The sequence below is a fragment of the Artibeus jamaicensis genome, unplaced genomic scaffold (assembly GCF_021234435.1).
Source record: "Artibeus jamaicensis isolate MK-2021 breed Jamaican fruit bat unplaced genomic scaffold, CSHL_Jam_final contig_1410, whole genome shotgun sequence".
Lineage (NCBI taxonomy): Eukaryota > Metazoa > Chordata > Mammalia > Chiroptera > Phyllostomidae > Artibeus > Artibeus jamaicensis.
In genome coordinates this window covers 460,419-473,515 of record NW_026521281.1, presented here as the reverse complement: position 1 = coordinate 473,515, position 13,097 = coordinate 460,419, and the positions used below count along the sequence as shown (strand labels likewise).

Below are 13,097 nucleotides of genomic sequence, written 5' to 3'. Positions count from 1 at the left end.
GATTTTAAAGGTTCTCTGTCAATCAGAAGCTTTTTGACTTCAACATAGTTAATTCTGTATACCCTAGATGGTAATCCTTAATGATACTACTGATAGTAACAAGAGTTTCCATATTAAGTACATACTAATGTGCCAGGCAGTATGTTCGGCACTTTGAATATACAGTCTTGTTTAATCATTACAATTACCCTGGAGATAGGAATTATTATTTACTTTGATCTGTGAGGAAACAAAGGCCTAGAGAATTTGAGTAACTCATCTCATATCATACAGCTGGCACATGTAGAGATGGAATTTGAATTAAATTCTGTGTTCACCCCTGTGATTACTGAATAGAAGTTGGTGTGTGCTTTCTTTTTTCCTTCGATTAATCAATCAGGAGTTGAAGCTGCCTTGTGCTTGGGTGGTTGAATCTAGTGGCATCCTTAATGTCCTAATCAAACTCTTGGAAGTGGTTCAGCCCTGCCTACAGGCTGCCAAGGAACAAAAGGAGGTCCAGACCCCAAAGTAAGTGGCCATGTATCTCCTTTCACTTTTGTTTTTCTGGGGTATGTGTGGGACAGATCTTGGGTACCTTTTGTGGTTTGAAAATTGTGAGGTGCCTGATGAAGTCAAGAAAACTTTCCCATGTTGTATATGGGTTTCTGGCTTGCTCAGAGTAAATCATTTCTCCATTTGTAGGTGGATCACCCCAGTGTTACTCCTGATTGATTTCTATGAAAAGACAGCCATCTCCTCAAAAAGGAGAGCCCAAATGACTAAGGTACATAATATAGTGTATATGGTTGGCACAACTGCTTAACTTCTTCTAGCAAGAGCAGGTCAGCAGAGAGTATAAGATAATGGTAAAGAATGTAAAGCTCTCTGATCAAGGGATAAATTTCCTAAGGGATACTGATAGCTAGAGTTCTCTTCTGGATGAGGTATTAGAATTCGTTTTTATGGAGCATCTTGCTAAAGGGCCCAAGAACTAAGCCTGGAAGTAAAAGTTCAAGAAGGGTCCAGAGGAGGAGTGGCTCTTCTATTATGTGAAGGACTGAGCGTACAGCAATTTCTCCAAAAAGAAATGCTCCTTATATGAAGATTTAAATATGTCAGTTATCTCAGTACCTTCTCAGAAACAGAAATTTTGTTTTAGTACATCTAAAGTAATATTCCCCTTTTGTGGGAAACAAAAGGAAAGCAGAGGAATCACAGGACAAGGGTATAGAGGGTTTTGTGCCTATGGAGAGGCTGAGGAATAGGAGGATTAATGTATACAAAAATACCTCTCTTCTCAAAATATACCAAAGGATCCATATATTTCTTTTTCCTGGATTAATTTTAGCAATGAACACTGATGAAGTTAATATTTATTCTTATAACCAACCTTGTAGAAAATATAAAGAAATTTTGTGCTGTTATATTTAGTACTTACAGTCCAACAACAACAACTGGCGCTGGTTTGATGACCGCTCTGGGCGTTGGTGTAGTTACAGTGCAAGCAACAACAGCACTATTGATTCTGCCTGGAAATCTGGAGAGACAAGTGTTCGTTTCACTGCAGGCCGAAGAAGATATACTGTCCAATTCACTACAATGGTTCAGGTACGTGCACATTCAATGCTGTAAACTTTATTAAAAAGAGGGAAAGGAACTAGGTGTGCCTTTTGGTTTCCCGCTTCCTGAACCGGCAGTCCTGACATGCGTTATAAGGAACACTGTTAACATACCACTATGAAATTGGGTATAGTTTTCAGAGAACTGAGTCTTACTGTGGTCATCCGGTAGACCACGGGTCTGTGGCAGTTTGATAGTGTTCCACCTGGGAATGATTTTAATTGTTTTGTCAAGGATTAGGGAATGGGTAGGGATGGCGTCCGCTCCGTTGACAAGTTTACAATTCATTTTGGGCCATGTGTATGCCTCTTTCCTTCCTGGGAGCCTCCCTGCTTTCTCTCAGTAAAAGATAGGGGTAGTATAAGTCGTCAGGGCTCCTTACTACTGAAGCAGTTTGCCTGGGAGTTCTAATACCTCCCCCCAACAGTGGTTACTTTTTTTCCTTTTTTGATAGAGATATTTCGCTCTGCTTGAATTACTAGGTTAATGAAGAAACTGGGAACAGGCGCCCTGTGATGCTAACTCTCCTGAGGGTCCCACGGCTGAATAAAAACTCTAAAAACAGCAATGGACAGGAACTAGAGAAGACACTGGAAGAAAGCAAAGAAATGGATATCAAGCGTAAAGAAAATAAAGGCAATGGTATGGACATAGTTTTGAATGTTTGAAGGCGTCTTTTACATGAAACTAGTGTGCCTCTATGGCTTAAGTTCTGGCCAATTTCATTGTCATTTCTTATCAATCAGATTGCTTGGTGACTTAAAGATATACAGTCCACCTTTATTGTATGTGTTTTCATCTGGTCTTAGAATTGGTCTTTGGAATGTTTCTCTTCACAGGGCCTAAGTGCTTGACTAGTTACTTACAAAGGAGCGGTATGGGCAGAAATGTCAAGTTGAACTATCTAAACTCTTACTTTCCCATTCGTAGATACACCGTTGGCCACAGAGAACACGAATACTGAAAAGGAGACAAGCCTGGAAGAAACAAAAATGGGGGACATCTTGATCCAGGGCCTGACGGAAGATATGGTGACTGTTTTAATCCGGGCCTGTGTGAGCATGCTAGGAGTCCCTGTGGACCCAGACACTTTGCATGCCACCCTTCGCCTCTGCCTAAGGCTCACCCGAGACCACAAATATGCCATGATGTTTGCAGAGCTGAAGAGTACCCGCATGATCTTGAATTTGACCCAGAGCTCAGGCTTCAATGGGTTTACTCCCCTGGTCACCCTTCTCTTAAGACACATTATTGAGGACCCCTGCACCCTCCGTCACACCATGGAAAAGGTGAGTCTGTTGGCGTGCAATGCTGAGTTAGCTTTATATCATACGTTTGTTTTCCTTGATCTCAGAACAGATAGACTTGGTTCTTCTTAGGGACTGTAGCCAGATATGTAGACTATTATCTCAGCAATCTTTCCCAGTGTATACTTGGGTGCTTGCTTAGGTATGGTAGATAATCACAGTGAATGACATGAAAAAAGAACAACAAAATGGATTTTCTACCCTTAAATTTATTATAGTAGCAGCTTTTATCTACTAAGTTCTCTCTGGCAATATAGGTTTCATGAACCAAAAACTATTAATAAGGAATTTAGAATACCTTCCACCAAGTTCATTTCTTAAAGATATCCCCATGTTAGGAGTACTTCTCATGTGTTCACCTAAGAGCCATTTTCCAAACATTGTAGTAAAGTATTTGGAATGTTTATGATTGCCAGGCACTGGTAAGCTCTTTACAAAAATACTCACTGTGCAGATCATTAAGCAGTGGAAGAAATGTCAAAATAATTAGAAAAAATAAAAACATTTATAACATCATTCAGACATAAATGGAGGGGTGGGGAGCAAACATCTTACTAGTAAGGCTTCCTCCTACTAATTGTTTGTCAACCGTCATGTGAGTGTTACTAGTCTTTTATTTTCCTCTCCTGGAATGTTGTTTCCCACACCTGTAAATAAGTGTTGCAGTATGCATTTTTGTGCATAGCTTTGTCACATTTAAGATTATTTTTCTTAGAGCTTGGTAGAAACTGAATCAAAAGTTATATTTTTAACTTGTTTGCCAGAAAGCTGGTACCACTTCATATATACAACTTTGAAAGTGCTGGGGAAAATACAAGTTCTTGTTGGATGATAGAAAACTCTGAGGTTAAAAGAAATTATACTTGGGGGTGTTGGGAGAAGAAGGTCAGTGGCAATTTTAACATACCAACTTGGCAAAATGTAAACGCTTGATAATATCCATTGCAGGTACGGGTGTGGAGAACCAGGCATACTCTTACTTTTGGTAGGAGTGGAAATTGGTGCAGCCACATTGGAGGGCAGTTTGGTACTGTCAGTTTAAGATATCCTTTGACCTAGAAATTCTATGGCTAAGAATTTATAACTAAAGTCAAGTATGCCAAGGTACATATACAAGAACATTCGCTGTAGAATTGCTTATAATATCAAGAAACTAGAGATCTAATGTCCGGGAAAGGTCTGGATAAATAAATTGTGGCACATTTTTATAGTGAAATTATACTTTTCTGTATTTTAAAAGTAAGAGTTATGTGTATTTTTATATTGATTTTAGGGGGAGAGAGATCGATTTTTCCCCCCTCGCTTATTTATGCATTTATTGGTATGTGCCCTGACCAGGAATTGGACCTGCAACCTTGGCATATTGGGACAATGCTCTAACCAACTGAGCCACCCAGCCGGGGTAGAGAGTCATTTTATAATTGCAACCTGACAGGTGAGACATAGGGATTAATATGCCAAACTAAAGGGCATAGCTGGTTTGGTAAGAAAAGCATTAAGATTCCAAAAGATGTTTATTTTTGTGAACAGAGTTCTCGAAAGGAATAGATAATGGAAAATGCAGTGAAGTTGTTTTGTTTATACTTTCCTGTGTTTTCCTTGATTATTTTGTGAGAAGAGCAAAATCCAAATGGCTATCTAAGCCCTGTGGTATCAAGGCAGACAATCCATAAATAGTTTGATATCTCTTGTGGCTATCATTACCTGAAACTGATTATTGGCTTTGAGGCATAAATAAAATGTTTAATTCTGTTCTTCTACATTGAGTGGATATCAATATTACATATTTTTTAGAGTTTGAACCATTCTGGTTTAAAACTAGGACAACATTTGGGGAGATCAGGAGCTGGAATGATCAGTGGTCTGGATACATTTCCCAATTTCTCTAAAGATCATATGCCATCTGGCCTAATAATTGATTATTTTGGAATATGCTTTTTTATAAGCCATATTTTTTAATTGGGAAGAGATGGGACTTGAAAGACCAAGTTTATCTTTCTCCCAAAAATCTAAAGCTGCCATCCACTGTCTTGAAGGAAGAGCTTGGTTAGTATTTTAACTCTTGGAAACTCTTCCTTGAATATAATTGTATTTTTAGAAAGTAGTCGTTAATCAGCAATGTTTCTCCCTTTCTTTACCAGGTTGTTCGCTCAGCAGCTACAAGTGGAGCTGGTAGCACTACTTCTGGTGTTGTATCTGGAAGCCTTGGCTCTCGGGAGATCAACTACATCCTTCGTGTCCTTGGGCCAGCTGCGTGCCGCAATCCGGACATTTTCACAGAAGTGGCCAACTGCTGTATCCGCATTGCCCTTCCAGCCCCTCGAGGCTCAGGAACTGGTATGTTTCCCCTTCTTCTGTCATTTTGCGACATTGAAGTCTGTGGCTTAGTATAACTCTGGAGAGATTCTGTGAAGAGGGCTATAACCTGGAAGGCCTGCTTAGGCAGGTATTGGGACATTGGCTGGTTGATCATGTAGGTCAGTTCAGAGGTACTTCAGTAGTTTCTACAGTCCTTACCTTTGTTATTCCCTGTGGGAGATAACCAGGGATTCATCCACTCTAGTCCTTGCTTTCCAAGAGCTCATTCAGTGTGGCAGCAGGGCTTATATACAGTAGATGGTTTACAGATCGAATGATAATTGAAGAACAAATAGACAAATGACTCGTGATACAGTATGAAGTATACAATATCGGTATATTTTTGCCAGATGTGTTGGCCTGTGTTTAATTATGAGGAAATAGTGAGATAAATAAATTGTGAGATATTTTGTAAGAAAACTAGCCGGGGTTCTTCAAAAATATCAATGTAATAAGAAGAGGAAAAAATGCAAGATAAAAGACTAGAGAGAGATAACCACCAACAACCTTGATGGGATTTTGGATCCAAATAAAGGAAATTTGGAGAAATTTTAATACCGACTATTACTAGATAATATAATTGTATCTGTGTTCAATTTGGGGGGTATTGTGGTTATGTAGAAAAATATCCTTGATGTTAGGTGTAGACATATTTAGAGGTAGACAGATGGTGATTTAAGTTGAGGGGGGCTAATTATTTGGAGAGCCTCAGTGTGCCTGACCCTGTGATGGGCATGTGTGATCTCATTTAATCCTCATATTTCAAGGATGAGAACTTTGAGCTTTGTTGGCAGTAATTTGGCCATAATCCTGTAATAGGACTGGGTTTGAAAACAAAGTCTCCCCAACGACAAAGCCTATATACTCTTTTTACCATTTGATGTAGCTATATCAAATCCTGTAGGATTTAGGGAAGGTAAAACTCGGATTTCTGATAGAATACTTGAACATTGGAAATGGCCCCCTGTCCCAAGCCTTGTATATTGTATAAGCCCCCTTCTAAGCCTGTATCAGTAACCAAGTGTAGGTACCAGTTCACTATTGACCGATTTTTCTAACTTTGGCTTAGCTTCAGATGATGAATTTGAGAATCTTAGAATTAAAGGCCCTAATGCTGTACAGCTGGTGAAAACAACCCCCTTGAAACCCTCACCTCTGCCTGTCATTCCTGATACTATCAAGGAAGTGATCTACGACATGCTGAATGCCCTGGCTGCATACCATGCTCCAGAGGAAGGTATGTAGCTAGCCCACCACAGGAGGCTGGACACTCTGCCTGGATCATTTCAACCAACACATGAGCAATTCACTATGTGCCCATGCTCTGGGAATCAAGAATAATAAGCCACACAGTGCCCTTCTTTAAAGAAGCTAAGTATGACATAGTATGGCATAAGTATGGCATAGTATGACAGATGCCAAAGTAGTGGCAAGTCCTAGAGCAAGGCACCAGACCTGGTGAAGGTTGGACCTGTAGGGAAGTTTCTTACAGTAAATGTTTTCTGAAAGACATCTTGAATGGTAAGAATGAGATGGCCAGAGTTCTGACATATGAGAATACATCCTATCCAGTAGGAAAACTGAACAACGATTATAAAGGAGATAATAGCGTCTCGTTAGCAGGTTGAAAATAAAATGCCAGGACGTCTCTTATATTTTCACTCCCATCTTTATTATCCAAAGAGCTGGGAACCATATTAGAAGATGTAGCTAGGTTTCTTGACCTTTGAGATCACCATCTCGGTCTATCTTTATTCCTAGTTAAGATGCTGCATGTAAGTACTAGGAAATTCATGAATGAATTGGTTGGAACTCATAGTTCCATTCCAGTAAAATCCTTCTGGGTTTTATTCAGGATATCCTCATTTGATAGGTATCACAGGAGTGCCAAAAATTGATAAATGCTCCCTTTAATTTAGTAAGTCAAGAAAATACGAGTCTTCGGTGTTTTTATCCATGCAGCACTCTGATTCAGAGCCCCTAGCTTCTACAACTACAGAATCTTTAGCCAATCTTGCATATCCCCACACAAAAATAATAGTTTAGCTATAGCAACCACTTACTGACCTTCCCACTGTACTAGACATAATACCAGGTGTGTTCATTTAAGCTTCGGGTAGTGACAGCCAAGGAAAGTGAGGAGACTAAGTAAATTGCCTCTGGTCACAAAACTCATTAGTAATAGAATGAGGCTTTCAACCATGCTTGGTTACACAGCAGGTCCTTGAATAAAGTCATTTTGTTACAAGGTTGATGAGGTTCCTTAGGAATTTTACTCTTTATATCAATTAGCCTGTGATAAAATTGATTTCATTAATATCATTTTTGCTTAAAGTCACAGAACCTGTCAACAACATTGAGGACTTAACTGTGCTACATCTCTCCTCATTCTTCAGTGAAAGCCTAGCAATAGGACTATGCAAACAGTTATAGCAACTTGAAGTGAAATTGTCCAAGCTGCCAAATAGGCAGTAACATAGCACAGTTATAGAAGAGTTTTGTTTCATTTTTCTAGCAGAAAAATCTGACCCTAAAGCTGGGGGTATGACTCAAGAGGTTGGCCAGCTCCTACAAGACATGGGCGATGATGTGTACCAGCAGTACCGGTCACTTACTCGTCAGAGCAGTGACTTTGATACACAGTCAGGTTTTGCCATTAATGTAAGTCAATTCCAACCTCCTATCTTCCTTCTCTCTTTCCAGTACTTATGTGTTCTCAGTCTTTAGGGTTATGCCAGGGAAATTTCAAAGGCGTTAATTTTGATGTATCTGCAGATTATATGTTGCCTAAAAATTAAGGTGAAACGAGGCTGCTCCTGGGATTGTGTTTTCTGTCATTGGGTTGGAAATGTTTTCTTAATTCATTTTTTATTCTCTTCCCTCTTTTTCTCTAATCTCCCAGTCACTACTTAAAATGATGACTTCATGCAGATTGTAGTATATGGGAGACTGGGGGAAGGTGGTTAAAAGATCAGCCAAAGACAATACGTAGCATTCACAACCAGTACCCTGGGAAGGAGTCTTACCATTTGGGGACAACTGTCTTTTTTTTTTTAATTAATTTTATTTAGTTATTTTTTAAGTACACTTTTTTTTGTCTATTTCTCTCATCCCAGCCTCCCCTGCCCCTTGCTCCCCACCTCCCTCCTATTTCCACCCCCCTTAGTTCTCGTCCCTGTGTCCTTCCTATTTGTTCCTCCAAATCCCTCCCCCTTTTTCCCCTTAACTTTCCTTCCCTCTCCCCTCTTGGGGACAACTGTCTTTGAAATTAATAATGGCTCAGGTGTTTTCTTCTCCCATAGAGTCAGGTCTTTGCTGCAGATGGTGCCTCCACTGAGACATCCACACCTGGGGCATCCCAAGAAGGTAATGGTTTGCTTTTGTCCCTCTTTTGTTCCAATTTCTTAAGGACCACTTAAAAAAAACTGGGTGTCCTAGACAGGGAGTAGGAGGATACAAGCATAATTGTAAAGTTTAGTTGTTTAAGTGAACTTTCTCAAGGTTGAGCTCAGTGTTCTGTAAATAAAAGGGTTTCTGTATGCTAAAGTTGATGGAAATGTGACCTGACTAACCCTGTAATGGTTTCTATGGTAACATCCTTTAGTTGTACTCTTTAAACCACCCCATATATTTCTTTTTCTGCCTTCCATGCTGGCTTTATAGAGCTTTGGTGACAGTGACAGTATTCTACCTTTAAGGTTTGCATGGGGGATTCTTGCCTCCGTCAGTGTCAGCAGAGCCCATTGGCCACTCATCAAGAATTACAGAAATGTCATGTGGAAGCAATTCTAATGACAACTTTCAAGAGCTGCTTCTCCTTAGAAAGTAAAGATCTTTTCTTTCTTTCTTTTTTTTTTTTTTAATTTTAAGCCAGGAACCAAATACCCCTTTACTTCTGACTGATTACAAGTGATTCTGTTCTGCTCTTAACAAAGAGCTTGTTTTCAGTTACACCCATCACAAACCTTCACTCAAGATTTAATTCCCTCAGTTTAATTTTATTGTAGCTCATCAGTGTATTTAATAACAATTCAGTAATGTTTTATTTCATGGAATCTTTTTTTTTAAGATTTGTTTGTTTGTTTGTTTGTTTGTTTGTTTTTAGGAAGGGGGGGAGAAACATCAATGTGTAGTTGCCTCTTGCATGCCCCCACTGGGGACCTGGCCCACAACCAAGGCATGTGCCCTGACTGGGAATCAAACCTGCGACCATTTGGTTTGCAGCCTGGGTTCAATCCACTGAGCTATACCAGCCAGGGCTAAGATCTTTGAGACCTAAGTTAGGAAACATTGTACTTAATGTCACACTAGTCCCTAGAGATAAATCAAAAAGACTATTAATTGGCAAAATATTCATTAGCTCACTTTGATGGACTTAACTGCCTGCCCATCTGTAGTATATATAGCACAGTGATGGCAATATCATTCAAGCGAGGCATTAGGCCCTTTGTGTAGTAGTAGACACCAAAATGAATCAGTTCATTCTCTGCACTTAAAGAATGTTGCCTAGTGAGGGAAACCTGCAACTGTTATAATATAAGGTAACTGCTGGGATGGAGGCATGAGGTATGGTGGGCACATGATATAATAGCATCTCAGAATGCTTGGATGAGACAGGATAGCATTTATAGAAGCAATCAGCATTTTAGCTGAGCTAAATAATTACATTGGAGAAGGGACATAAATGGCAGGAGATACAGGAACAGATGGGCAAAGTTCCCTGATGTATTACATCCACAGACTATGTCTGAGACCTGTGTTGTCCTACCTGTCTATTCTTCCACTGCATTATGAGGAGGGCATTTAATTTGTACCAGTGGCCTAAGTGGAGAAGTGGTGTTCTGCCCAAGGCTTGATTTTGCCAATATTCCAGTATGAGATTGAGTGAGTATTTGGCTCTTTCCCAACAGTTTCAACTCCAGAGGAATCTCGAGATGGAAAAAAAGATAAAGAAGGGGACCGGGCCTCAGAGGAAGGCAAGCAGAAAGGCAAGGGCAGCAAACCTTTAATGCCCACCTCCACTATTCTTCGTCTTCTGGCAGAGTTGGTGAGGTCCTATGTTGGTATTGCTACCCTGATTGCCAACTACAGCTACACCGTGGGCCAGTCTGAGCTTATTAAAGAGGTAATATTTTCACCTTCTGCTTAAAGATTTTATACTGTCATCACTTGATAGCTACTAGGTATCAGATGCTTTGCTAGGAACCCCGTGCATGTTAACCCAATGATGAGAGAGGCAGAGGCCTCTTAAGACACATTAAAGAACAAGGCCTTTTCCCCATAATGTGGAGCCATGAGGGAATGGCTCCCTCATGGGGAGCCATTTGCAGTTTACTGCATTTACTGTAGGGAATGCAGTTTGTTTATTTTGTCAAAAGTTGTTTTGCCTGCAGAGTAGAGACTCAGAGGGGCAAAATTGAAATCAGAAGTTAGGAATCTGACCTAGTAACCTAATACAGGATCTTGGTGGAGTTTGGAGAGGGTGGAGATTAATTTAAAGAGATGTTTTAAACATAGAAATGGATAAGAATTGAATTTGGGGGATGAAAGTGAAATCAAGGACTCAGACATTTTATATTTTTTATTACTTTCATATTATAAGAGGAAAGTGTTTGAAGAGAAAATGTAGAATTTGAGAGCCATCCATGGGTCACCTAAGTAAAGGTGTCTAGGAGACGGATTAAACCAAATACATAAAAGGATCGGTGTTGATCTTCCAGATGTACTTAACCTGTGCAAAGATACCTGATGTAACAGTATTAGTAATGCAAGTCATAATTTATATATCCTGATAGAGAATTATCTTCAAGTTAGATTTTTCAAGTGACAGAGCACTTTTAAAAACCACCTTATGTTCCCATATATGTAAAAGGGGTGCCCAAGGATATTTCTTCATAAAGGGGGCTTTGTTTCAGGGGTCACAGTAATTTTAAGGTTAGTAAGCAGTAAAGGGTCTGAGACTGGAGCAGGAACAATAATGTTGCAAAGAATCTATGAAAGTAGCTGTCGTTTTGAAGCTATTTTTACTTTAAATCAAGGTTTTAAGGCATATAATATGATACCCCTAAGAATCACTTTCTTGGATGACCACCACCCAAGTTAAATAAAACATTACAAATTCCACAAAAGCTATCCACTCAAACCTTCTTGCATCTCCCCCTCCACTTTGAGCTTCCACAAGTTCACCATGGTCCTCAGTTCTGTTGTCTTAGACTGGTTTTGCATTTTATATGAATGGAATCTTAACAATATGTACTCATTTGTGCCTGGCTTCTTTTGCTTAACATGTTTGCAAGATTATTTTGTGTGTGTGTAGTTTTAGCTTGTTTTCAATGCTGTATGGAATTTCTGTTGGATGGTATATGCCTTAGGATTTGAATTGATAGTCTTTTGAGCTTTAGCAAATGATGCCAAAAGATTTCCAGAGTGGTTGTGTCCATTTATATTATCACTAGCACAGCATATGGAAGTTCAGAGTGTTTTACCTCCTTGCCACTGCTCAGGATTTTTCATATTTTTGAAGATTTTAATTAATTAATTTATTTATTTATTCATTCATTCATTCATTTATTTATTTATTTATTGTTAGAGGGGAAGGAAGAGAGAAAGAGAGGGAGAAAAATATCAGTGTGTGGTTGCCTCTCACATGCCCCCTACTGGGGACCTGGCCTGCAACCCAGGCATGTGTTCTGGCTGGAAATCGAACTGGGGACCCTTTGGTTTTCAGCCCGCGCTTGATCCACTGAGCTGTGCCAGCTAGGGCTGCATGTGGCTTCAAATCCTTGGTTGTCGGACTTCCATACAGCTCGATTTTTTTTGGATAGTTCTGGGTGATACTTGTTTTGTAGTCTACATGTAATTTTTTCTGTAGTTGTAAAAGGAGGCGAAGTATATTTACCTACACCTCCATCTTGACTTGAAGTCTAAATGTTATTTTCTGGTTTGACTGGTTTGTGTGGCGGCTTCAACATCTCGCTTCCTGGTGCTGCTGATACTATAGGCCATGCATGAAAAGCCAACCGAACGCCCCACCAGCCAGCACTCTTGGTGCCCCAAAGTTTTTTTTTTTTTGTCTGGTTTGCAGTGGTGTGCCTTCAAGGACCTGTGCCCAGCCTTGGCTCAGACCAGCAGATGCCTTATATATTTTTATTTTAGTCATTCCAGTGGGTTTGTAGTGATACTGCATTATTGTTAAAATTTCCCTGTCTTTATTGGCCATCTGGATGTGAAGGATTTCAGTCTCCTAGTCTTGTTTTCTGTTGACTCTTTTATATGTTCCAGTTACAAGTTCTATGTAGAGTATGTATGTGTGTGTGTATATTATATATGTGTGTGTGTGTGTATATATTAAATATACATTAGGCATTTATTTCAAAGTTTTTCTCACTTAATGTGAGTCGTAGTTATAGTTTATAGAAGCATTACTTGTGGAATAAAACAAATGCAAACTTATTAAGTATCTGCTGGATACGTGTCAAGCGACCCATTGGTACTGGGTATTCATAAATGTATTACAAATACTCTTGATAATCCTCATCTCGGTAATGAAAAGTTGTTGGTTTTGCTCCCCTTAAAAGAGAAGAGACAAGGCCTAAAGAGATCAATAACTTGCCCAAGGCCATACTTCAGAGTAGCAGGACTGGAATTGAAACCTAGGTCTGTGGTTCCAAATCCTTTTTACTTATTCATATTGCTTTCCCAAATTACAAAGTTTTTTCCCCCACTTTTATTTTTTAAAGATATTTATTTATTTATTTATTTTTAGAGAGAGAGGAAGGTGGGGGAGAAACATCAATGTGTGGTTGCCTCTCACACCCCCCCTACAGGGGACCA

The 13,097-nt window shown here is 39.5% G+C and overlaps 1 protein-coding gene across 17 annotated transcripts in view; it reads left to right on the top strand.

The window, feature by feature from the left end:
• The window catches only part of HUWE1 (HECT, UBA and WWE domain containing E3 ubiquitin protein ligase 1), a 150,199-nt gene that overhangs the window by 100,169 nt on the left and 36,933 nt on the right, over positions 1-13,097 (top strand). For all 17 annotated transcript variants that reach the window (XM_037153689.2, XM_053667505.1, XM_037153687.2 and 14 more), the window contains 10 exons: positions 380-507; positions 682-763; positions 1,411-1,587; positions 2,082-2,241; positions 2,530-2,888; positions 5,048-5,243; positions 6,334-6,501; positions 7,780-7,925; positions 8,567-8,630; positions 10,175-10,389. In XM_037153689.2, the coding sequence (XP_037009584.2) occupies positions 380-507; positions 682-763; positions 1,411-1,587; positions 2,082-2,241; positions 2,530-2,888; positions 5,048-5,243; positions 6,334-6,501; positions 7,780-7,925; positions 8,567-8,630; positions 10,175-10,389 (1,695 nt within the window). The remainder of the gene's footprint in view (positions 1-379; positions 508-681; positions 764-1,410; positions 1,588-2,081; positions 2,242-2,529; positions 2,889-5,047; positions 5,244-6,333; positions 6,502-7,779; positions 7,926-8,566; positions 8,631-10,174; positions 10,390-13,097) is intronic.